This window comes from Miniopterus schreibersii (genome assembly GCF_964146895.1).
Source record: "Miniopterus schreibersii genome assembly, chromosome: 19".
In the NCBI taxonomy this organism is placed as follows: domain Eukaryota; kingdom Metazoa; phylum Chordata; class Mammalia; order Chiroptera; family Miniopteridae; genus Miniopterus; species Miniopterus schreibersii.
Window position 1 is genome coordinate 4035433 of NC_138119.1, and position 24815 is coordinate 4060247.

Here is a 24815-nt window from a genome sequence, read left to right on the forward strand (position 1 = left end):
ATTAAGACATCAGGTGAGGACCTACTATGCTTGACCTCAGGTCGTTTACCTCCTCGGGTCATGGCAAACCAACCTGTCAGTACGGAACCCTCACCCCCTCCTCCCCGATCCTGCTCGGTGGGTCCCCGTTTCACTGAGAATACTGACATTGGGAGCTCACATGAGCCTCTGCTCAGGGTTTAGTTACTGTGTGGGGGGGGGGGGTCAGATTAAGCTGTCATCCAAAAACAATTAACATATGCACCTAATTGGCTTAGGTTCTCTTACTATTATTATTCATACAATTGCGATTTATGTCTATAGAAAACACGGCCATTATTTGTAAATTACTGTTTCAGAAAAGCAAGTTATCCACATTAGGGTTCTGACAGAAGTAAGGGAAATTCATAAAACTGCAGAAATTACAGCTAAATCCAAAACGGGCATATCGGTACATAAGTAGGAACGCGTTTTCAACTTCTGATACGCTTGGCCTCCGTCCCGTACGGCTAATTACTTCTCGGCTCCAGTGGGCAAAATCGTTAGCAATTTGCTTGGCAATAGGTAAAAAGATATGTTTCTTTTTTCTTTCTTTCCCTGTGGAAAATTGTCTGCATTGTACTGCAATGCTGAGCAAGTTATTCTTAGCAGCAGTCTCCTCAGACATTTTATGGCAGCCTGGGGAATATTAAATGTGAGATTAATAAATAATTATAGCTATGTGTCCAACCATTGATGAGCATTCAAAAGGAGTTGTGACTGGGTGAGGCACTGGAGAGGTGTTGTGAAAACAATATACTTATACATTTTAATTTAGATGTGTTCAGGCGTTAAGGTACAAATATTTACACATTCCACGCATCCTTGACATGTAGAATTATTTTATCCATTGCCAGTATACAAGGACCCCTAGGGGGAAAGGCAGTCAGGAATGTAGCAGCAGTGAAAATACAGTAAACCATTTAGGGCCGAAGGTAAAGAGCATCGTCGACGAGGAGAATCTAAAGTCAGAGACAGAATTTTTAATTGGGTGGAATGCAGTTACTCAGCCGGAATTCCTCTGGTGCAAGAACAGCAGCGTTCTCTTACTGTTCTGGAAAGTGCTTTCAGATATTTCATAAGCAAACCAAGCAGAAAATCCCACATCCGTCTCACTCACTGCCCCCCTCTCCCCCCCGAAGAGCACAGTGCAGTAGGAGCTTAGCGTATCTACCCCGGGCAGCGATATGATATTGGGATGATCATAGCATCTGCAGCCTGGTGTAGTCGTGGCGAGTCTAGGTCCTGAATTTTCTGGAAAAAGACCCAAACTCCTACTTGATCGAAAGGCAGCGTAAGAGCTCAAATTCGCTGTTAATTCGGTTTCTAAGCTGCTGCTCCCTCTTTGTACTCATAGTGTCCTAGGAAATGGGCTTCGTTCTGTGTAACTAGGAGAAACCACCTGAGCGAGCGTGAACCGGCCCACAGTCCCTTCTAGTGCGTGACACCCGGTATTCAAATCCTCGTCGGCCTGGCGTCGAAACTGTGCTCCCTGCTCTCTGCTTCTTCCCTGGGGTCCCCAGAGAGTCTGCAAGCTGATTATTACTCTCCTGTGATATGCGTTCGTCCCAAGTTCATTGCCTGCAAACATATGTAACAAGCATGATCGTTGGACACGGAGTGACCGAGAAGCAAGGCTGGTTCATGTTCTCACAGAGAAGAATCATGTTAAAGGGGCAGAACCTATAGGCAGACTACCTGGGTTCACAGTATCGACTCTGCCACTACCTGGGTGACCTTGGGCTTAAAACTCTGTGACTCAGATTCCTTTTCTGCTAAGTGGGCACAACAGTGCTTAATTCAGAGGGTTGTTAACATGTTAAATTAATTAATAAAGCCTTAGACTAGTTCCTGGCACATAGGAGGCGCTACAGAAGTGCTTCTTGTTAATATAATTATCACTCTACTGCTGCTATGACTTGGGAGGGTTGGGGCGGGTTAGAGAAGAGACATTTAGTAGTAAGTGCTACACACAGGTGTAATCAGGGTGCTACAGAAAAGGGTAAATGTGTTTCCAGCTTTTATTCAAATTAAAGGGATGCGATCCTTCCTCCTCACAAGCCATTGCTTTAGTTGCAGAAGAGACACTTAAAATGCTCAGTTTAGAGATGCAGGCAGGCCGCTGGGGATGACAAAGGCCCAACCTAACAGTAAGCAAGAACATTGAAAGCGGGCAAAGCCTTCCACAGAAACTCGCTGTGAGAGAGTCGGGTCTGATAACCAGTCTCTGAGCAAGTACATAAGCAACAGACCAGAACTTAGTGGCGACCCAGCTGACCTGGGTGACCGGGCGCCATGCACAGGAGGCGAGAACTGGCCCGAGGCATCTCCTCGGCTGCACCGGTTCAAAGCTTCGGGCAGTGAGTGAGCGAAGAGGAAAGGGAAACTGAGTGCAGGAACCTCGTGGAGCCTTGAAAATGCCTCGTGTTACGTATTCAGTGCATAGCTCTTAGTACACGAGGGAGTCTTGGTGCTTTTTCCCGTCGGAAGAATCCTGATGAAAAAGTCCTTTCGGGTCTTGGAAAGAAGTTATCTAAACTGGCTGGACCCCACTCAGCTGTTAGGTTTGAGATTCTGGTGATCAGAGTGTACAAAATAAGTAGCACTAGCAATATTCCCTCTTAATAAGGCTTATTTTTGCCCGGCCGGTGGCTCAGTGGTTGAGCATTGACCCATGAACCAAGAGGTCACAGGTTCAGTTCCAGGTCAGGGCACATGCCCAGGTTAAGGGCTCTATCCCCAGTAAGGGGCGTGCAGGAGGCAGCCGATCCATGTTCCTCTCATGGATGTTTCTCTCTCTATATTCCTCTCCCTTCCTCTCTTTCTAAAACAATCAATAGAAACATATTTTTTTTTAAAAATAAGGTTTATTACTTGGGTGGGCTCTTCTTAGATGCGCCTTGGTAGGGTTCAGTCTCCCATTTGCCATTTCCTTTGTTTTCAGCAGAGGAAATAACATGGACAGATGTGTTGAGAGACCCAGTGATGGGTCACCGAGAGGACTGTAGATTTTAACAGACTCTTCTCTCTTCTGGCCATGCTGCTGCTAGCAGCTCTTTCCTAAAACCCAAAGTTTGAAGGATCTGAAATAGAACTTTAAACATTATAGAGCTGAGTCATCAAAGGGTTTTAAACCTGACACTGGATAAAGGACCGAGAGAAAGTACCATCTGATCTAATGCCAAGAATTCCTAGCAGCGAGGCTGGTTCCCCAGGAGCAAAACAGAGACCAGCAGGAAAGGAGATGTTTAATTGAACCAAAATGGGCTACTCTGACATACGGGGAAATCAAAGCTTTAAAATGACAAATTAAAATAAAGAGTAAGGACAGCAAAGGTGGTGCTATCTTTCTTTCCTGCAGGCTGTTGACTCATCTAAAGCAGTGGCTCTCAGGCTCTGGAAAAAGCACTGGTCCGTAATGATGTTTTCAATGGTCTCCTACAAATGGAAGGCACAGTGGCGACTTTTATCATTAAGTGTAATTTATTTGATTGAGAGGATTATTGCTTACTCTGAGAGCCTTCTACCTATATTTTTGTATGTAGGTAGAATGATGGAAGAGATGGTGGGAATGCCTGGTAGTTTGCGTTTTTTCATTTCAGTGCCCTTCAAAGGTATAGGTCAAAACACTACAGCCCCAACCCCACTTAAAAAAAAAAAAGTTCCGATTTGTGAAAAACAGATGCCTGAGACCCAGCAGTCTAAGTCAGTTCTCTTTCAGGGCCCGGGTCACAACTGCCCTGCACACATTTTCACAGCAGACACTGCCCCTCCTCCAGGGTGGGCTCAGAAGGAGAGTGGGTGTGGCCCTCATTGGCATCCACAGTTGTCAGGAAGAATGAGCAGCGGTGACCCCTGGGAGACCCGCATTTTCTTTGCTTTTGTATTTTCCTTGAATGTATTCATTCGCCTCTGCGGGCAGGCAACAAACCTCCCACCATGGACTTTCCTGAGTAAGACAGATAATAGCTCAGGAAACAAGTTTCTAGGTCCACGTAAAAAAGGTCTTTGAAGCAGCAGCTTCGAGCAATGACCGTTCTCTCCACAAGGAATCATAACTTTAAGACTCTAGGGAGGGAACCGGCGTGTCCTTGATGGTGGCGGCCACTAAACAAAGTCCTCGAGCTAATTTCAACGGGAAAGCGTCCCTCTACCAACGGAATCTATAAATACGTGTTTCTTGAGCTCTGAGGAGACGGCATGGAGGGACTAATGCTCCAGCGAAGATCGAGGGGTGGAAGACGGTGGAAGAATAAAAGTAAACCCGGGCCCTTCAGCGGCCTGAGGCAGAATAAGGTGTTTAAGGTGCTGGCTCCTCTCTGTCCTTCAGGAGATCAGTCGAATGGTGTCATGTGGTTCCAACCCCGCGGACTTCTTCACCGGCCTGTGTATATGTATTGACTTCCATTTTTTTTTTTCCAATGTTATTAAGCATCGGTCGGCTGCCTCCTGCATGCCCCCTACTGGGGGTGGAGCCCGTAACCCGGGCATGTGCCCCACCTAGGAGTCAACCAGCGATCCCCTGGTGCACGGAGTGATGCTCACCATCTGAACCACACCAGCCAGGCTGTGTACTGACTTCGCTAGCATCTGATTTCCATGACAGGCTTTGTTTCCTTACAATGTTATTGCAACTAATGCTCTACCCTGTGCCTCCCCTCCCCCACCCTCGTGCCAGCATAAAATGCATCTCAGCTCTTCCCGTGCAAATCCTACTCATTGTCTAATGCCTGTTTTGTTCACACAGACACTGAACCTTTAGCACGTGCCAGGTATCTGCTAGACCCCAAAAAGCCATGCAGGACAGTGACAGGTTTTAAGCCCATTTGTGTTTTCACTGTGGGATGTGGCTCAGAAAACACCTTGGATAGAAACAGGGAGGTTCGTTAGGAGGCTACTGTAATCACGCAGGACAAAAACTGTCAAAGTGTGGTGTCCAAATCGGAAAAGCCCAAGTCACATGGCAATCTGCTAGCCACGCACATTGTCACGTCCCATTCCAGACCTACCAAGTCACAAACACCATTGCTGGCTCCCTCCCAGCAATCTATGGAGTAGCGAGCCTTCCAGGTCATGACGGTACATGTTGACGGTGGTGGGCCCTGACTTCAGAGCCGTGGCAGTGGGTTTGGAGAGCAGCAAACACACTTTCCAAATGTCACTGAACTAAAAGGCGTGGTGACCGGTTAGATGACACGGAAGAAATGAAATAAAATGTGGAGGCCATGATTTTTATGATGGATGCCCAGTGGAGCCTTTCAGAGATAGATAAATATAAGAACATAGAGGGTATAGGGTATTCAGTATAGAAAATAAATGTTTATTTCGTCTTGGGATGTGTCAAATCTGAAAAATTGGACCTTCGAATGGAGACGTCCAGAATGGTAGTTTAATAGAGCGATCTGAACATAGGAAAAATGACTGAGATAAAAGTGATCCTAGAGGAGATTAAAATTGAAAATCTGGGGGGAAAACGCACACACACACATACACAAAACTCAAGAGAACAGGCCAGTCACCCAACAGAGTATGAGAGGAAGTGAAGGAAATGAAGACAGAATCCAGAAAACACTAACATTTAGAGAACAGATAATGGCAGAACCTGGAGGGAGCCAAGACATAATTGTGGTATTTTGGAAATTCAGCAAGGCAAGGCTTTTCCGAGGAAGGATCAATCAATAGTTTTAAATATCACAAAGAGATTAAGGTAAGGAGAGAGCCGTATCCATTACATTTAGAAAGGAGGACAGCTGTGACTTTGCTAAGAGGAGCTTCCGTGGTGATTGCTAAAATAGACTCTGCCCCTCCTGGAGCTTCGCTAAAACCCCCAAATCACAGCCAATAGATGCAGGTAACCTCCATATTCAAACACAAGTCTATGAGATCATTTATGAGGAACCTTCCAAGTCGGTGACCAAAAACTTGTCCCACCTCCTAGGCCGCCTCCAGGCCGTGGAGAAGGCCATGGGTGCGCTGGGGGTCGCTGGGAGCGGGACGTCCCTGGGAGACCTTTTCTTCACGGCGCTGGGCACTTTCCCTGCCCCAGCCCCAGCCAGGGGAGCTGAGCCTGGGGGATGCTTGGAGAGACACTTGGGAAACTAACTTGTCCCCCTTGGAGTTTGGGGATCGCAGTGCTGCTGTTATAAGAGAAAAGCATGATCGCCAATGGCCAAGCTGACTGCGCCCTTGTTTGTGTGATTACGGAGTGCGAGATATTCAATAAAATAAGTGGGTGACAAAAACAGATGCTTTCAGAAATCCCTTCGATTTCCTCTCTATTTCTTAAATCGCTAATGGAGTCTTTGTCTTCCAACATGAAGACCATCCAAGGAGCGAAGAACACAGGGCGCCCTGCACCGCTTCAGACTCTCGGGAGTTGCACACGTGTCCCCGCGTCCTTGGACGAGTCCGCGGTGGCAGCTGCCCCGTGCTACTTGGGCGGCCGCCCCCAGCAGCCATTACCAGCCATCGCCATCATTGCCAAGGCGCAGTTTCTTCTTGGAGGCTCTTGTCTGAAACTTGAAACTCCACTGACAGTTGCTAAAGCGCGAAGCTTCCACGAAGCCTTGGCTCGATCTCGGTGTGAAGTGAAGCTCCCCAACCCGCGTGGGGGCCTGGGCGCGGGCCCAGCTCTCCCCTCCCCGTCTCGCCCACACCGGGAGCCCGCCTGCCACCCCTGCGGCCTACGGGGCCGCCCTTGGGCTTGACACTCCCTCTGTCCAACATGCGCAAGCCAGGTGGCCTTCTTCCAGACTTAGTTCGCTTGCCAATCCCTCCGTCACCTTTTGAGGAGGACCGTACAGGGCAACCCTTTCTTCTTGTCACTTTGGAAATGTTGTAAGATACAGCCGGTTGGTTGGTTGAAGAAGATCCGAATGAAAATAGCTGGGATCTCTAAATTGTCACCAATCGTCCCCTCATCCTGTAAGTAGTTGGAACCTACAACAGCGGTGAATCCTCTGGGGAAAACAAAACAACAACAAAAACACCTTGACATTTTAAAAAACTAACAATTTCACTAGATTTTCAGGTTTAATTACATTAAAAATATAACAACAAAGTTGAAAAAGAAGAGCCCCAACCGAGCATAAATTTAAAAATTTCAAAACTATTTTTTATCTCCTAACCTCTGTGGTTCGTAATAAGAGTATCATCCAGGAAATTATAAAAGGAAGTTTCCCAGGACTGGCTGAGGAGCCCGCCAAGTGTCGGCAACAACGGTAAAGATACAGCCATTCCCCAGGACATGGCCGTGAAGTTTCTAACCACCAAGGACGAAGACAAGCTCCGAAAAGCTTCAGCGAGGGGGGGGGGGGGTGTCTCATGTACAAAGAAACAGGGATCAGCAGCCTTGGGTGCTCAGCCAAGCATCCCGGGAGCGCACAGCTCACTGCACAGCGGGGCTCTGCACCAACACCCCTCGTCTTAATCGTGTAAACACAGAAACCTGCTCCTTCCAAAGCTGAAGGGTGGCTGGACGTGTTGCGGGGATGAGAGTGGGGTTTCGCCCTCAGTGTTACAGGACAAGCATGTTTTCTAGATACAGGAGGTAAATACCACACGCACTCTCTAAATAGATAGAGGAGTAGGTAGGTAGGTAGACAGACAGACAGACATCTGGCTATGAAAACCGGCTGGGACTGGCTGAGTGGGACAGCGGCTTCCCGGGTGTTCCTCTAAAGGGCCGGCTCACAGATTTACTCAGACTCACAGCAGCTGGAAGGGTGCCAGGGCCGTATGGGGAGGTGCTTGCACAGGCCACTGTCCCTTTGCTGAGCTGCCCCCCCCCCCACCTATCCAGGAGGCAGGTACCATGTATCAGTCTCCATCGACCTGGCTTTTCCATAGAAAAAAAGCCTGTCTTGGTTCACACTGTGAACTTCTACAAAATCTAACAAGCAGCACCTGGCCTCCACTCGAACCTTGCACTGAGTGACCCCAGGCCCAGCACTAGCTGCAGCTGGCCTTGGTTCAGAGCTTGGTCTCTCCTGGGCACCTCCAAGCCTAGGACGAGTAGCAGCCACCTGCAGATCACTTTGTGCTCAGGCACAGTGGCCCCAGCCAGGGCACAGAGGGTGGCTGACCTGGGCCTGCATCTCCCAGGAGGCCCCAGAGCCAGCACGCCTGGTAGAAGCACCGCCCAGCCACCTCCACAGGCAACACCAGTCAAGGGGTGGACTCAGCAGGCACCAGGGCCCCACTGGAGCAACAACGTGGGTGGGCCTAGAGGGTACTGTGCTGAGTGCAATAAATCAGACAGAGAAGGGCAAATACCAGGTGATTTCACTTATATGTGGAATCTAAAGACCAAAATAAACGAGCAAGCAGAACAGAAACAGACTCACGGATACAGAGAACATTTTGACGTTTGTCAGATGGGTGGGGGTTTGGAGGGGTGGTGAAAACGGTGAGGGATTGAGAAGCACAAATTGTCAGTTAGAGAACAGTCACGGGGCTGTAAACTACAGCGCGGGGACTGCAGTCAATGGTACTATAATAACTATGGATGGGGCCTGGTGGGTACAGACTTACCAGGGCGATCACTTCGTAGATCATATAAATGTCTAATCACTGGGTTGTACACCTGAAACTAATATAATATTGTCCATCAACTGTACACAATTGAAACATTAAAAATTATTTTTTTTAAATCTGACCCAATCTAAGAACACCCACCTTAGGTTGGCTTCCACCAGAAGACCTTGAGCACGGTTAAGAGTTCAAGGTCATCCTAGGACGCACCCACAGAGGAGGGAGCAAACGAGACAGGGGAAGGAAGGAATTCAATGCAAGGTGTGTTGAAAAGCAGGACAGCACCGTGGACAGCAGGGGCCCAGTCCCGCCGAGGGCCTGGGGAAACTGCAGAGCCCACCTCAGAGGGCCCAGGAAGCTGACGCATTGTGCACGCTCTTGTCAGCCATCAGTGGAAGCTTCTGCCAAAGACATTAATTCTAAAAACGTATCTGGGCTGCCCCTTGCGGGCTTAGAGCTCCCCACCTTCCCAGGGCAAATCTCAGCAGAAGAGATGAGCTCTTTCCAGCAGGAGCTCTTGCGTCTGCAGTCGCAGGAACGCCGTGTGTCAGTGGATATGGACACCACACTGACAGCGTTTTTCCACCAGGAGCTCATCGTTTGGTCATCGTAAACCATTCTCTAGGAAAACACCGGCATCGTCTAGCCGACAACTTTTTTTTTTTTTGGATGGATCCTGTTCTTTTGTGTTGTATTAAAAAGTTATCACCAGAGTCAAGGAAACCTCAAGTTTCCCCTGTAATCCTTTCCAGCAGATTTTGAGTTTTGTGTTTTACGTTTCTAGGATTTTAGTTTTTAGGGGTGTTTTGGTTGCTGTTCATCTCTAAATATGAGAATATTTTTAATATTTCCTTTAATTACTGATTTCTAATGTCAATAAATTGTAGTAAAAGAAAAAAAAAATACCCATTCTCAAGGAATGTGTGCTGCAGGAGGAGCTGAGTAAAATCGACTTAATTATCTACGTCGTTGCAACTGGGATTCCTGCATCCCGGGTCTTAGGAGGCTCAGACGGGCCATTCGTCATGTTTAGCGTGGGTTCCCCTTCCATACCACTCCGTTCTGTTAGGGGCCTATACCAGTCCCAATGTACACAGGTTGCTTTTACGAGCACACTGAATGGGAATGACGGTCACGCTGTTCTGTCCTGATGAGATCTGGCGGTGGACATTGGGGGAGACCCTGCAGCCCCAAGCCGGCCTGGCGCTGGCGTCCGGCCCCGGCAGAACCAGGGGGACGACCTGATAGGTAACACAGCTGCTCGGTGCTGCTAATTGTCCTTCCTCCATGCTTCCTCCGCCCTCGCTGACTTGGCACGTCTGTCACACGTTGGCGAGTCGTGATAAGTGCACGCTGCAGGGTGGGATGCTGAAAACCCTAGGAGCCGCGTGCCGTCGGGGCCACCTCACCGCAGCCGTCTGGTGCCAGCCCCGGAGTTAGGCAAGCGGGGTCCTCACCCAGTATTCTCCCCCCCACTGGGAGGTCTTAGGGAAATTCCGTAACTTTTTTTTTTTGCCTCAATCATTCATCTGAAGAATGGGGATAATTACATCTATTTCAGTTGCTTCCGAAGGATTATAAACATGAATTGAGGTTAATTTCTTAAAATAGTTTATTGATTTTTTAGAGAGGAGGGGAGAGGTAGAGGGAGACAAAAACATTGATGAGAGAGAAACATCGATCGGCTGCCTCCTGCACCCCCCCACCGAGGACTGAGCCAGCAACCCGGGCCTGTGCCCTGCCCTGGAACCAAACCGGCGACCTCCCAGGACATGGGATGACACCCAACCAACTGAGCCACACCGGCCAGGGCTGCGGTTATTTTTTAAGTTCTTAAAAGTCTCTCACCAATTTGTAAAAACATTTTCTTTAAGGTTTCATTGACCACACATTTTTTACATATATTCCTTATTATAAATAATTAAAACACTGAAGAACATTAAGTGAAGGTGAAGTATCCCTCACAACTCCCCCCAGCCCTGAGTTAATCACTAATAATTTTTTAACTAGTGGTTAACTGGATAACCCCTGTGTAACTTCGATGGATTAGTGTTATCGGACTTTTTTTAAAATCTATTCTCATGACATAACCCCAAGCCATACCATTTGTTCCCTTTGATCCTGTGGGGATTCAGAACAAGCCACCCCAAGATGTGCCTCGACCCCATATGCTTGAAATTAGATGGTTTTCCACACAAACACACACCAACCAGTGCCTCTCAGGGAACAGGTCTGAAATTCGTACCACTCGCCTAGAAGCCTGCAGTTGTCTTCTCAAACAGAAGTCATAGTGTTTTGACTGCCCATCAAAAGATATTAGGGCAGGTTGGGGGCTCGGTCCCCAGTTGGGGGCGTGCAGGAGGCAGCTGACCAAAGACGACTCTCTCATCGTTGATGTTTCTCTCTCTCTCCCTCTCCCTTCCTCTCTCTGAAGTCAATAAAAATATTTTTAAATATATATATATTTAAAGCAATATATATATTAAGGCAAAGGCAGCAATGAGGAGTCATCTCAAATGTTCATGCAAGTCAGGGCTTTGGCTAAAGACCACAAACTGTTTCAGGAAGCCTTTGATATTTCTTCTTTCTTGTCAAGAGGTGGTTGTCTGTTCCCTCCATTACCGACCATCCCCTGACAAATAGCTGCATTACCATGCCGTGGTCAAACAAGACCCTTCTACCATTATCCTGTGCCCAGGAGATGTTTCCTGCTGTGGCCTCATTGCAAATTAACTCAATCAGTGGTGCTGGAATTAATCACCCAGACTCTTTATCTCTGTTTAGAAAAATAGGGACTTCTTGGCGTTTTGTCATTGGTACCACGAGGAGCCCAACATAACTTTTGCATCATTTATAGGGCTTCGTAATTGCCCTAAGACGGCTAATTAGTACACTGGGTTTTGTTTTCCAGGAGCTTGCATATTTTAATGGGTTTGCTCTCTTGTTAAATGGTCTAAATGACTTCCCATGAAGGCCAGAGGGAGGCCGCATATCAATAGAAAGACTAGTCATCTCGGGAGGTTTTCCCCCATGATTTTAAGTTCAAATATTGAGTGTCGAATTTTCACCAGTTACAAGCAAACTACTACATTCATCGTGAAATGTCAAATCTCTTAAGAACACACTTTGCATAGTTTTAAGTTTAAATATTTAGAAGTGAATTTTCAGCAATATAAGTAGACGTGCTCTGTTAAAAATGAAGATTCAAATGTCTAATGGTGGATCAGGAGATATTTTCCAAATTACTGCAGTCCAAATGTTAAATAATAATATACCTGGAAAGCACAGCAAAGTGCCTTCATACCCATTAGTCACACTAATGAATCTTAAATGTTTCAATACTGGTGGGATGTGGAGGCTTTAAAGATTTTTCTGTAGACATAAATATTCTCTTTATGTTTCTTTTTCATGAATAGTTTTACAACTTTTTACAAATTGGGTAGATTATAAAGACTGGTGGAAATTCTGACAGTTTATTTAAAGGAAATCATTTGTTTCCATATATTGCTACGGAAGAAAGATTATGGAAGAGACTCAATGGGAATCATAGCATCTAAGGAAGATACAATATATGATTACTTTGAGGTAAAGAAAGGAAAAAAATAAATAAATCAAAAGCGGTGCTCCACAGATCAGATATTTTGAGAAACAGAAGTAAAGGAAGAGAAACCAGAAGGAAACTAATGAAAATTCCAGGAGGCAGCAGAACGCTCAGCACCGGGGCACCTGTCGCTGGGCCCCAGCGGCAAATCCATCTTTAATTAGACTTCGCGTGATAGTGACTCGGATTTCTACACACTGGTTTAAAACACCTACTGTCCAACACAAGGCAGAAAGAGAAAAGCCTTTGAACCAAATGCATAAACATACTGAGTAAAATCAATAATGCGATCAATATGTAGACCACATTTATGTGAAGGGGAAAAGCCACTACTGTGATTTATAAAACAGAAATAAAGGCACTGTTGTTTGGCTTCTCTTTCTGATGCCTTAGAAAACTACTTAATTACATTTCTCTGAAAAATTAAAATCTAAGTTACATTTATAATGTGAAAGTGAAAAAAAATGCTTAAAAATTCACTCACTACTTTTGGGAAATTAGAATGCAGACCTCACAATCTGATAAAACTGGAGTTTCATTGTGAAGCTCCCTTCAGCATTATCAATAAAATGCTCTCTTGACGTATGTGTTTTACAATAACCAGGTAAAGGCTCTCAAATAAATATTTTTGAAATTAGGAATTCCATAATCCTGGATTTTATGAGATTAAAACAAGCTTTTTAAAAAACATTTCACTTTAGATAATGTTTGCTTTCTTTATAATCATTTATACAAATTTATCTGCCAAAGAGATGGATAGATGGATAGATGATTGATGGATGGATATACAGATAGATAAAAGTACATATGCATTCACTTTATAAACACATTAATTGGGAATGATAACTACTTATGCAAAACCAAAATAACTTAGGTTCTTATATTATTTGCTCTGAAGGTTAATCTTTTATGAGATTTCATCATATAACTAAACAATATTCAGCAGTACAGTGAGGGCAGAGCCAAAATATTTTTTAAGAAAACACAGACATTGTATAATCCTGGCTCTGCCACGTACTACCTGTGTGACTTAAGCTAGTTACCCAACTTCCCTGAGCCTTAACACCCTCTCCTGTAAAACCAAACTAATAATTCCTTATTGTTTTAAACATACGCTATCAAAACCCATGGCACAATACCAGACACCTATCAAGGTGCTCAAAAACTGGCACCTGGCCATGAATCTATTTGCACATGTGTGACACGAGGTCTACAGGAGGTTATTTGTTGTAACATGGAATATCCTAGTGAAATACCAGAAACAAACAAGTCTTCATCAGTAAGACCTTGGTTAAGTAAATGATGGAACCTCCGTCAAACGAAATACTATTCAACTGTATAAAAGAACGTGTTCTTCTATATTTTTTGATATGGCAGAAGCTCTAAGATATAATGTTAAGTGAAAACTGAAAGAAGCAGAATAACAATATCTTGTGTTTTAAAAATGGGTCAATAATAATATAAAGAAACAGTGGGAGGGTGTATAAAAAATTAATAGAAGTAGTTACCTGTGGAGTTAGGAGGTAGGGACTGGGCAAATTAGAGGAAAACGTGGGAGTAAGACTTCTTGTTGTATATCTTCTTTGGATTTTTAAATATTATTTTGAACTATGAAAATGCATTTCTATCCTCAAAATCAAATGATGAAAAATAGTTGCAGAAAAACAGCTCCTAACAAAATTTTATCAGTACTACAATATTGAAATGCCAGCTCACTTCATTTTCTAAACGCCTTGATTGACCTCTTTCTACCTACCAAATAGGAAACCAGAGAAAAAGAACATTTCTCAGTTCTGACTCTGGGAAGACTGTGATGAGGGAGGAACAGGAACTGGTAAAGAATTCATTACTATTATTTATTGGATCCTGCAGGCCTGCAAACACGTCAGGAATCCAAGCAAAACAAGCCAAGAAACAGTGTTAGCCTCAAAAACAACCACTGACAGTGAGCGGTGTCACTTGCAGAATGAATGAACAGGTGTATAGCCACTTAAAGATTAATTTCCACATAATAGGAACAAACAGATAAATAAAAGAGAAGCCTTCCCACGGAGACTAAGAGAAATTGGACCACAGAGCAGGAGCAGCACTATTGCTGGGGGAAAAAAACACACAAGACAGTAGGTGATGAAAACAGACAGAAACCATAAAACCCAGAAGCAGCCCTCCTAAGACTTTGCATCTGCCAACTCCTTTCTGTGGAGAGTTCAAGGTCCTCCACTGAAGAGAGACCTCTCTGCCTACGCTCCCACCTTTGGGTCCAAAAGTACACAGTGAAAAAGTGGTAGGTTAGGGCCTCCACCTACAGATTTTGAGGAAAAGACACAAACATTCTGTCCATACGAGGAGCCAAGTTAAACTGCTTTCTGGGTGAGAAGTGTGCATGTGGTGGAGACCTGTTGGAGGTGATAGGATTTTTCAATGATCTCGTGTTCTTTGGCATTTTAAATTTGGTGTACTTGAGAACATTTCTGCACTCCAAGCTTTACCCTCTAAAGTACAAATATCGCGCCCCAACACGTGGCATCCTGTGGCTCCTCTGTTCCTATCGTCACTTCTAGAAGAGCCGTGAGCCTGCCCCTCCACGCCAGTGACGCACAGGAAGCTGTGGGGTGGCCAGTTTCATTATGTGAGAAAACTGTTCTTGTTCATTTATATTTACCTTTCATGGGAAAAATCAGTATTTCTAGTCAGCAGAGATTTAGAATCTAGTCGATAGTGTGATAGATAAAATCAGCTAATTAACTTAATAATGCTAAATACAGCCAAATGAGGTCACATGTTTCACTTTAAAATTAATTACCTGTGCATATTCTTGACCAATGTGGGAGCATTTCACTTATTTTACAAAACAGCTGTTCAGTGTTTAATTTTTAAAACCGTGCTGCTAAAAACCTGCCTTTGCCCAAAAAGTCACCATATTTACATCTCAGTCTCCGTTCCGGCTCCTTTCCTCTTGAAAGCAGGTGGCTTGCGTTTCAGAATTAGCAAAATGCTAAAATAGATCCCCAAAACACAACTTTGTCAAGCTCCTGAAAGAAAGAGTTTATGTCGCAGCGCAGTCCAGGCCATGCTGGCGACAGAGCTGGGACAGGCCAGGTCTGGGACGGACCTGGCTCTTTCTCCGCCGGCCCTCCCTTCCCAGGCCTGCCTGTCAGGGTCCCCGAGCTGGGTGAGGAGTCGCTGTCCCCGGTCCACGCAGAGGGGCGAGGCCGCCCGCTGCCAGCATTGGCCCGGAGGCCTCACAGCCTGTGAACACCCCCACCCGAGAGCCCACTACCCGCAGCCCCTCCACTCGCGGGCTCCGGGCCACTGATCCCGCCGACCTTCAGCTCCCGCACCTGCAGAGCGAGGGGAGCAAGAGGCTGAGCCCACAGCACAGCGTCCTGCAGAGGCGCCCGGGCAGGTCGCAGAGCAGACAGAGCGTCCCCACGCTGTCCCCTCCCGCCTGAAGCCCATCCTGTGGCGCTGCTTTGCTCCCTTTCAAGGCGCAAGGACAAAGAGAACAGAGGAGTGGGAGCAAGGGAACCACTGTTTTGAAGCCAGAAAGTAACTGACTGACGGGAGCTGACAGCAGACCCGGGAGCTCAGAGGTCAGAGCGCGGGCCCACACACCACAGGGTCGTGGGTTCGATTCCCAGTCGGGCACAGACCTGGGTCGCAGGTGCAAAAATCATGAAGCCGTTTTCTTCAGTTTGCTTCTGTATTTTCTGATGTCTCTACAATGCACAGGTATTCCCTGGATAATAAAAGTTAATTCTGTGTACATGAAAATATACAAAAGAAGATAAATTCAAACCAATGCTGAAGTACCTTTAATTTAAAAAAATTCCCACCTCTTTGTGAAATGTACTTTGAGCCAACGGGGGCACAGAATTTTCCTGGACACGCACCATGACCTGCATCTGTCCCGGCTCCTCCCAGGTGTACAGAGCCAGGGTCTGAGGGAGAGGGACCGGGGTACGCTTCCCAGCAGCCTCCTGGGCAGGGCCGAGAGCCACCGCCGGCGACCACGCGGGCTCCTCGGCGGTGCACCAGCCCAGGCCCAGGGGACGCCACCCAGCACCTGCAGGCGGTGGCTTCTCTGGTCTCCTGAGGGCGGGAGGGAGGGGTGCAGGAAGAACGGGTCTCTCGGGGTGACTGCCGAGCACAGCTCAATCCGGGCCCAGAGTACCTATTAAATGAAGACAGTGGGAGTTACCGGGCTTATTCCAAGTGTATCTTGCTTTTCTGTATTTCCAATGGGTAACCTCTAAGACGGTGACCTCCATTTAAACCCACTCTTATCCTTTTGGCTGGCAGTTCTTTCCAGAGTATTAAAGGCGAATTTCAGTTTTTAAGGAGCTAGTTGATCAAAAGTATATTCGGGTTCACTTGCTTGGTGTCCTTTGCCAACCATGCTTCTTCCCTTTTATTTTTCTAAACTCAGAAGCTGAAATCCTGTTCGCCCGCACTTTATTTTTACTCGCCCACTGTATTAGACCAGCATCGCTATTATATTAATGTCAGATCCGGTCCACAGTCGAGTGTGAATGCCGTCACCCTGACCCTTCCAGAGTTACCAACTTCAGCGCATTCGTTGGGTTTTTCAATGTGGCCGCAGAGTAAATAACGCAACCCCAGGAGGCTCTAACATTCCCAAACCTACAACAAGCCTGCAAAGCCGGTGGAGTATGAACTTAAAAACTAGATCAGTCTTATCTTGTGAAAAGGAGATAAAAGATAGTTCTGTCTGTCGGTGAGGACAGCCGTGCTTGAAGCTGTAAACCACCCGAGAGTAGAAAAAGAAGCCGGGCAGCATGTGTTAAATTCCGATTCCTGTCCTTGGAGAAAGTCTTCAGCTCAACGGACATTTAAAAACCAGACGAACGAACAGTTCGGTCCCCCAAGATGTCCTCACGCTGACTGCTGAGAAAGCATGGAGCCAGCAACAGCAACGGTCGCTATTGTAGCGTCATCTCATGGCACTGCACCGAGGACTTCAACACGCACAGAAGTGCGGATGAGCGGACCCTCCAGCAGGGCCCCTCCGCCGCCGATGGCGCCCCAGCGCCTAAGCACAGAGCGGAGCAGGATCTACCAGCAGCAGCACGAGTTCCTCAAGTTGGCAACCAAAAAACTCAGTGCAAGTTCAGTGTCCGCAGAGGCACGGAGGAAAGACGCTTGGGTAGGCCGAGAAGGAGCCGGGGGCGTTTGAGAAAGGCACGGGCTCCGTTTGCAAACCACGGGCTGGCAGGCGGATCCGGGGCTCTTCCTACAGCTGCTCCGCGCCCTCAGGAGCCTCCCGGGTGAGCTCGGGCACGGGTCCCCCCACCCGGACCCAGGAGGGCAGAGCCCAAACTCCTGACCCACGGACACTACGGGATAAAAAGCGGTGGTGGTTTTAAGCTGCTACACTCATAGTAGTTTGTTACACAGCAGTAGAAAAAATAATAGACCCTCCATCCCATCAGTGCTGCAGGCCCTCACCCTGGCCTGGGGACTCCTCAGATGGCCCAGGGCAGTCGAAGGCCAGAGCGCAGGGACTGGCCTGGGGCTGTTGGAACAGCAGGTGCGGAGCCGCGACCCCACAGAGTCTAACCCATTCGGTACAGAGTGAGGCCCGTGCTCCTGCCATTCTAACCGTCTCCCAGGCGAGGCTGACGCTGCTGGTCCACAAGTCACACCTTCAGAGCCACAGGGCGGCCACGGCCACATGGACTTCTTTGCACTTTAAATGCGCTCAGCAGCGGAACACTGAGAGACACCAGCATCCAATTTAAGCAGACAGTTAGCATCCTTTCATATGAAAGGTTTCCACAAAAGGAAAGAGAAAGAAGAGATCTGATTAAGTTACATTTATAAGGCTTAATACCTCATTTTCATTAGGCTACCTGATTCATAGTGCTCCTGGGGCCGATGGGCAAACGCTTATGTCCATAGATCACTGATACGTGACTTTCCTCCGTATTATAATTTAGATCTTTTCTTTTCTGTACCGTTTTCATTATAGCAGCCTGATTTATACTAGAAATTGTTAAAATGCCATAACCTATATTTATACTTGGAATTGTTCAAACGCCACATTCAATACTCTAAGAGGGCCCAATAAATTTAGGCTAAGTTCATCGTATGCCTGTTGTCACTACCTAACAAGTCAACATTTTCAAAAGAATTACAACTACTCATAATAGCACCATCAAGGAACTGTGAATTTGCCATCCATCTGTTTTAGTATTAGGTTTAATAGCTGGGCCCATACACCACGGATCTAAATGGCACTGTACACACGAAGAGAGTACCATACACCTAGGCTTTTTATGTTTGATGCTCCAAGTTGGTTAAATACAAAAATCACTACATTTTATTTTCATTTTCTAGAAAGTATTTTTTTTTTTTGACAGAAGTGCCTCTTTCTATGCTGGAAACTTCCAATAAACTGCAGAATGGTGAGAACTACATCTATAAATGAGTGTTCATATCAAAGAGATATATATTACATCATTTTTTTGTGTGATTGCTCCTGAGCCCTTCCTCAGCACACACTCTGAGAATTACAGTGAATTCTTGAAATCCTGAAGGGATGACCTTGTTATGCTAGGCTTTAAGATACATTTTTAAACAACAAGCCTTCCAATTAAAAACTAAAAGAAATTAGAAATAAGTATTTGTGGGAGGAAATCACATTGGTAAATCCAAGATAAAATAATACAGGAAAGTTGAGAGTTAAAAGGGGTATGTTAATTTACTTAAGGATAATTTCTTATAGATAAGGTAACATTAACACAAAAATATCAGCTCCTGGGAGAAAGGGATTTTTGTCTGTTTATTGATATGGCCCTGTTTCTAGACTATTTAGCACAGATGAGAAGTCCAGAATGTTGACTAAAAGAAAGATTGGATCCCCAGTCATACAAAATACACCTATGATGTTGTGTGTGCTCAGCACCGCCAATCAGGAATGTGGAAACAGCTCAGATTCTAGCACATGCTAGATTTTCAATATAAAAATGAAAAATACAAAGCCTTGGTGGTCCAATGTCCACCAAGTGGCATGGAAAAGCCAGGTATATAAATAGCTCTGGCACAATGGAATAAATGAAGAAAGAAAAGAGTTACATATAAGTATTATCAGGCCACAGACTGGCTGAAAAAGCTCCAAATAACATTTGAGCACTTATCTGAAAAGATGAACAGAGAGGGCAAAAGAGGACCGGCAGCCGAGGCAAAATGCAGAAGTGTCATAGTTCACAGAGCTTTTGAAGAACAATACACTATGGATTTCAAACTTTCCCACTGTCAGCTGTAGCAAGAAATACATAGAGTTTACTTAACTGAAACAAGTTTCATGAAATAACATTCAGCTTTACTCGTTTTATGCATTTAATATTTTCTATTCTTTTAAAAACGATGTACCCCGCCCCCCTCCTCTACTGCAGTGGTTGGGATTTAATCCGTTTGAGGTGGGACAGGGGCATAGATAGGTGTGTTGTTGTTGTTTTTCAAACTCCACAGAGGATTGTACTGAGCAGCCAGGACTGAGAGCCGTAGAAGTACAGCTGAGGATGTGAGTTGAGGTGAATAACCCTCTTCCATCAAATGACAGGTTAGCGAGAATGGGGTGAAGGAACTTTCCCCAAGATAAAAGGAATAAAAGGCCCACTGGTTAAACAGAGTTCCTCACTACAAGAAAATAGTCAGTTTCCTTCTATGTGATGTTATTTTTAGCAGAGAAAAATGGGATTCTCACCTTCTTAAGAACACACTCACATAGACATCACACATATTCAAAATACAGTTTACTTCTACGGTGAACGGCAGAGGTGTGAGATTAACAGCTGAGGGCTGACTGCCAGAAGGGGAAGGGGGTCCCAGTCTTGCCCAGACACAGGGGAAAACGGAGCGGCAGTGGGAAGCGGTCACGGGGATGAAGGACTGTTGTAAGGGGGGCGGGGGGCAGGTTCTGTAATTGGCGACCAGACTACACCTGGCGATGGGCTTCAGGGCACCTGAACCCTTCCCAAGGCTTAATTCTCGAATAAACCACAGAAATGAGCAAGTAACTATTCCCCTGAAAGAAAAAAAAAGAGCCCGAAAACCGAATTCTCGGGCGGCCTGAAGATGCCCTGTGCCCTGGGCGGTGGGTCACTGAGAACCGAGCGCCCGCGCACCGGCCCAACCACTCCGTTGATCCGCGGTCTCCCTGCGATCAGAACCAGGGTTTGAGGTTCTCGGGGTTTTTCCTTCGTCCCACTTACACCTGCCTTGCCCCCTGAGGCCACTCAGGACAGAAGAGAAACACTTGCGGTGCAGTTTCTAAATCTCAGGTAGGAGAGCGTTACGGGCCCCGACCGCCCAGGTGAGGTGCCGCCGGGGTTCCGCGGGGATAAAGCCTGGGAAGCAGGCAGACGGCGCCACGGGGGTCCAGAGTGTTGAGTGGGCGTGTCCACTTCTGGAAGGGAGAGGGGGCCGGAGGGCACCGCGGCCCGGGGGACAGCGGGGAGCGTGGAGAATCGCAGACTGCGGGGCCGCTGCGTGGAAAGGGGGCCCCGGGACGCCAAGGACGAGACTGGAGCGCAGGTCCCAGGCGGGCGGCCCCGCGACCCGCAGCGGGCGGCAGGCGGGGCGCGAACTACAAGTCCCAGAAGCCCCCGCTCCCCGGCGCCCGCGCCGCGCCGCGCAAGGCCCGCCGGGAGCCGGCCGCAGCGGCCAAGATGTCGCAGCCCAAGAAGAAGCGGAAGCCCGACTCGGAGGAAGGCGGCTGTGGCGGAGGGGAGGGCGCCGCGGGGGAAGATGGCGGCGAGGCGGGGGCGGCCGCCCCGCCGCGACGCCGGTGCGCCTGGCGGGAGCGGGACCGGCTGTACTACGAGTGCTACTCGGACATCACGGTGCACGAGGAGATGCTGGCGGACCGCACGCGCACCGACGCCTACCGCCAGGGCATCCTGCGCAACGGCGCGGCGCTGCGGGGCAAGGCGGTGCTGGACGTGGGCGCGGGCACGGGCATCCTCAGCCTGTTCTGCGCGCAGGCCGGCGCGCGGCGCGTGTACGCGGTGGAGGCCAGCGCCATCTGGCAGCAGGCCCGGGAGGTGGTGCGGCACAACGGGCTGGAGGACCGCGTGCTCGTGCTGCCGGGCCCGGTGGAGACGGTGCAGCTGCCCGAGCCGGTGGACGCCATCGTGAGCGAGTGGATGGGCTACGGGCTCCTGCACGAGTCCATGCTGGGCTCCGTGCTGCACGCGCGCGCCCGCTGGCTGCGGGAGGGCGGCCTGCTGCTGCCGCTGTCGGCCGACCTCTTCCTGGCGCCCGTCAGCGACCACGCGCTGGAGCTGCGCCTGGGCTTCTGGGACGACGTGCGGCAGCTGTACGGCGTGGACATGAGCTGCCTGAAGGGCTTCGCCACGCGCTGCCACATGGGCCACTCGGCGATCGTGGTGGAGGAGCTGAGCGGCGAGGACGTGCTGGCCAAGCCGCAGCGCTTCGCGCACCTGGACCTGGCGCGCGCCGGCCTGGAGCGCGAGCTGGCGGCGGGGGTGGGCGGGCGCTTCCGCTTCCGCTGCTACGGCTCCGCCCCCCTGCACGGCTTCGCCTTCTGGTTCCAGGTGACCTTCCCGCCGGGGGACTCGGAGCCGCCCGTGGTGCTGTGCACGTCGCCCTTCCACCCGGCCACGCACTGGCGGCAGGCGCTGCTCTACCTGGACGAGCCGGTGCCCGTGGAGCAGGACACGGACGTCTCCGGGGAGATCACGCTGCTGCCCTCGCCGCTCAACCACCGGCTGCTGCGCGTGCTGCTGCGCTACCGGGTGGGCGACCAGGAGGAGAAGACCAAGGACTTCTCCATGGACGACGAGCACTGCCTGGCGGCCCCGCTGCCTCCCGAGGAGGCGGCGGCCGGGCCCGCGCGGTAGAAAGGGCCCCCCCCACCTCCCCGCTGCAACGAGGGGCCTTTGCGCCTGCCTGCCTTTGCCCCCCTGGCTCCCGGGGAGGGAGAGTGATTCACTCTCACCTGGACGAGATTCTTCTATTTTTAGAATGACCCTGATGCCCTCAGCGATGGAAACAGCGAGTTGACGAATAGGCTTTTTAAGCTCAAAAGTATGTGGTATACCAAGCACTTGTATTTCTGTTTTTTGTTTGTTTCATGAAAAAAAGAAAAAAAAAAAAACACGAAATAAAATGTCACTTTATGAAGGTTCGTGCACACTCCTGAAACCTCACACCTTCTCTCAGCCTGAGGCCAGGGAGACAGGTAAACGTTTAGAGTTAGACTCCGCAAGCTTCCAGGATAACTAGACTCTCTCTCCAGAGCCCTCCTTTCTTTTTCTGAATTCCCTCCCTTCCCTGTGGCCTCTGCTACAGGACTTCTTCCTGGTCTTTTAAAGAAGCTTTACTACTGGCCATGGGAGGGGGGAGACTGAGAAAGCAGTTTAAACAGCCCTGTTCTCATTACACTTACTACTTCCATAAGGCGCTAAAGTCGATGAACACGTTAAATAGGTTTTATATATAACTGTACAACCTACCTGAGGAATTGAGAAAGGCCTGAAAGTGAAGTAGTATAGTTGTTGTTTGTTTTTTTTTATTCTTGGCTGTACTATTAAGATTTAACCAAGAAACTCTTTCATGTATTTTCCACAATACATTTTTGTGTGATGTTATGGAACGGGCTGCAAGAGGACATTTCAAAACCTGACTCAGGGCCTTTTCATCACCATGGGTAAATCATTTAAGCTCACTGACTAAGAAAATATTTTCCCAGCTTGACAAGTTCACTGGTCCTCTAGGCTCCCTCACTTAGGTGGATCATGTGACTTGGCCTACTTACCACCAAGTGAAAATTCCCTTTTTAGGGTTTATCTTTTTAGCTCAGCCAAATGTGAAAGCTGTGAATTTAGGGAAGTCATTTGTAACGTGTGAGTCATGTTATCAAATTTATCTCACCGATGTTCCCCCCCCTCCTCCCTGTGGCAAATAAAACATTGGCTTTCTGTCTTCATAGAAGTAAGAAGTCTGGTGTACTCTGAGTGGCAGTGCTTTGGCCTTTGTAATACGGTCAGTTCTTAAGGAAAGTGTTAAAGCCCCTTCAGAATATAGCTTCAGGGTCAGTCAAACTGCTGAGTGGAGGGTTTTTTCAGGCTGTTGGCTTTTGTATGCTAATAGGAAACAGGTGTGAGAAACTGGCCTGAAGTGCTCCAGCAGTTTTGTTTGTAATGAGTTTTCTGCCCTTCCATTCAATGCATATGAAAGCACTTAAGTATTATAACTAATTTGTTAAAATTTGGTGAGCACAGGAGGATCTGCCATTATGAAGGGAAACATAAATGTACAAAATCATAGACTTGACAAGATCCTTGAGTGGGAAGCAATACAATTATAGCTGTTCCCTTTGAAGTCCAGATAGCTAACAGCCTAGGTAAATGGTGCAGTCATAGCAAGCGAGGTGTGGTTCCAGCTAGAGGCATAAAATACCTCCTTATTTTAGGGGCAGCTGTATTTTAAGTCAAATATTTTATTTAGAATTTTAGTGTATTGTTTTGAGTAGATTTCTGGTGATTTTGGTGGTTTTTTTTTTTTGTTTGTTTGTTTTTTACCTTGTTATAACAATCCCTTTGCTGTATGGGCAAATGAAAGCAACTTCCAAATTCCATTTGTAAAATATGGTTTCTAAATATGTAAGTACTATAGAGTTCTTATTACCAGTATAAGCACACAAAGGGAACATTAGTTGAAACTTTGGATAACTAACCAGAAGTAAAAGGAAAGTCTTTTATAATTAAGCAAAGTACACTTTAAAATCTTTATTGTTGCTGTTTCCCAAAAGAAAAATGAATTATCATAAAAATATAGCTACTAAAGCAATTAGTGAAGAGGAAGCATAGCCTAGTGGTTAGGAGCTTGGCTGCTCGAGCCAGTCAGCTCCTGCTGTCTTAGCCCCACCAGGCTGTGCAACGTTGGGCAAAATACCAACTTGTTTTTCTCTGGTGCTCTCTGCACACTGGGGATAACAATGGAAATGCGAGGAAACCATGAGTTAAAACATAAGCACACAGTGCCTGGAACATAGGATCTCAGTATCTCCCAGCTGTTTGGGGAAAGTAATATGCAAACCCGGAGCAGTTGCACACAGAATGGGCTACAGAATAAAGTCAACATTTTGGTTTTTTAACAGGTATTGGTTGACGACTTCAGCACGGCTGTATATGGCAAGCAATGTGTGTCAGGACACCAGAGGGTCCAAGGGAAGCCCAAGCCCTTTCGTGTGAGGACACTTGTGGAAGGATGAGAGTGGGGTGCATGAACCTCCAGGCACTGTCCAGTCTTGTAGGAACTGGTGCTGATTGTTTAGGGCCATGTAAGCCACGGGAAGGAGCTCCCAGCCCCAAGGAGAAGCACCTGGTGGAGTTCCACCTGCCTTCCTCCAGTAGCTTATATTTATTCAGCACTGCGAAACTTTCCAAAGATTTCCTTTAGTTCACTGGACCCATGGACATTTTATCAGGTGCACACTGTGACAGTCACTGTAATAAGCACTTAGGATACAAGCCCATGAAACGTAGTTTCTGCCTCCAAATAGGCATGTTCAGAGGCTCAACCAGAAAATCAAATCAATAAAGAATCATGGGATAAACACTGGGATGGTGTAGGTGTTAGGGAGGGCAGGTAATTATCCTCAGTTTACAGACCA

At 47.5% G+C, this 24815-nt stretch overlaps 1 protein-coding gene across 1 annotated transcript; it reads left to right on the top strand.

Annotated features, from left to right (window-relative positions):
• The first annotated feature begins 20838 nt into the window (after positions 1-20838).
• Positions 20839-23127, top strand: PRMT6 (protein arginine methyltransferase 6). The gene has a single exon (XM_081120860.1). It carries the CDS (start codon positions 20845-20847, stop codon positions 22036-22038), a length of 1194 nt encoding a protein of 397 aa, XP_080976986.1. The 5' UTR covers positions 20839-20844; the 3' UTR covers positions 22039-23127.
• The last annotated feature ends 1688 nt before the right edge of the window (positions 23128-24815 follow it).

Excerpts from the sequence above, each read along its gene's own strand:
- PRMT6 (XM_081120860.1), top strand. The coding sequence starts at position 20,845 with ATGTCGCAGCCCAAGAAGAAGCGGAAGCCCGACTCGGAGGAAGGCGGC.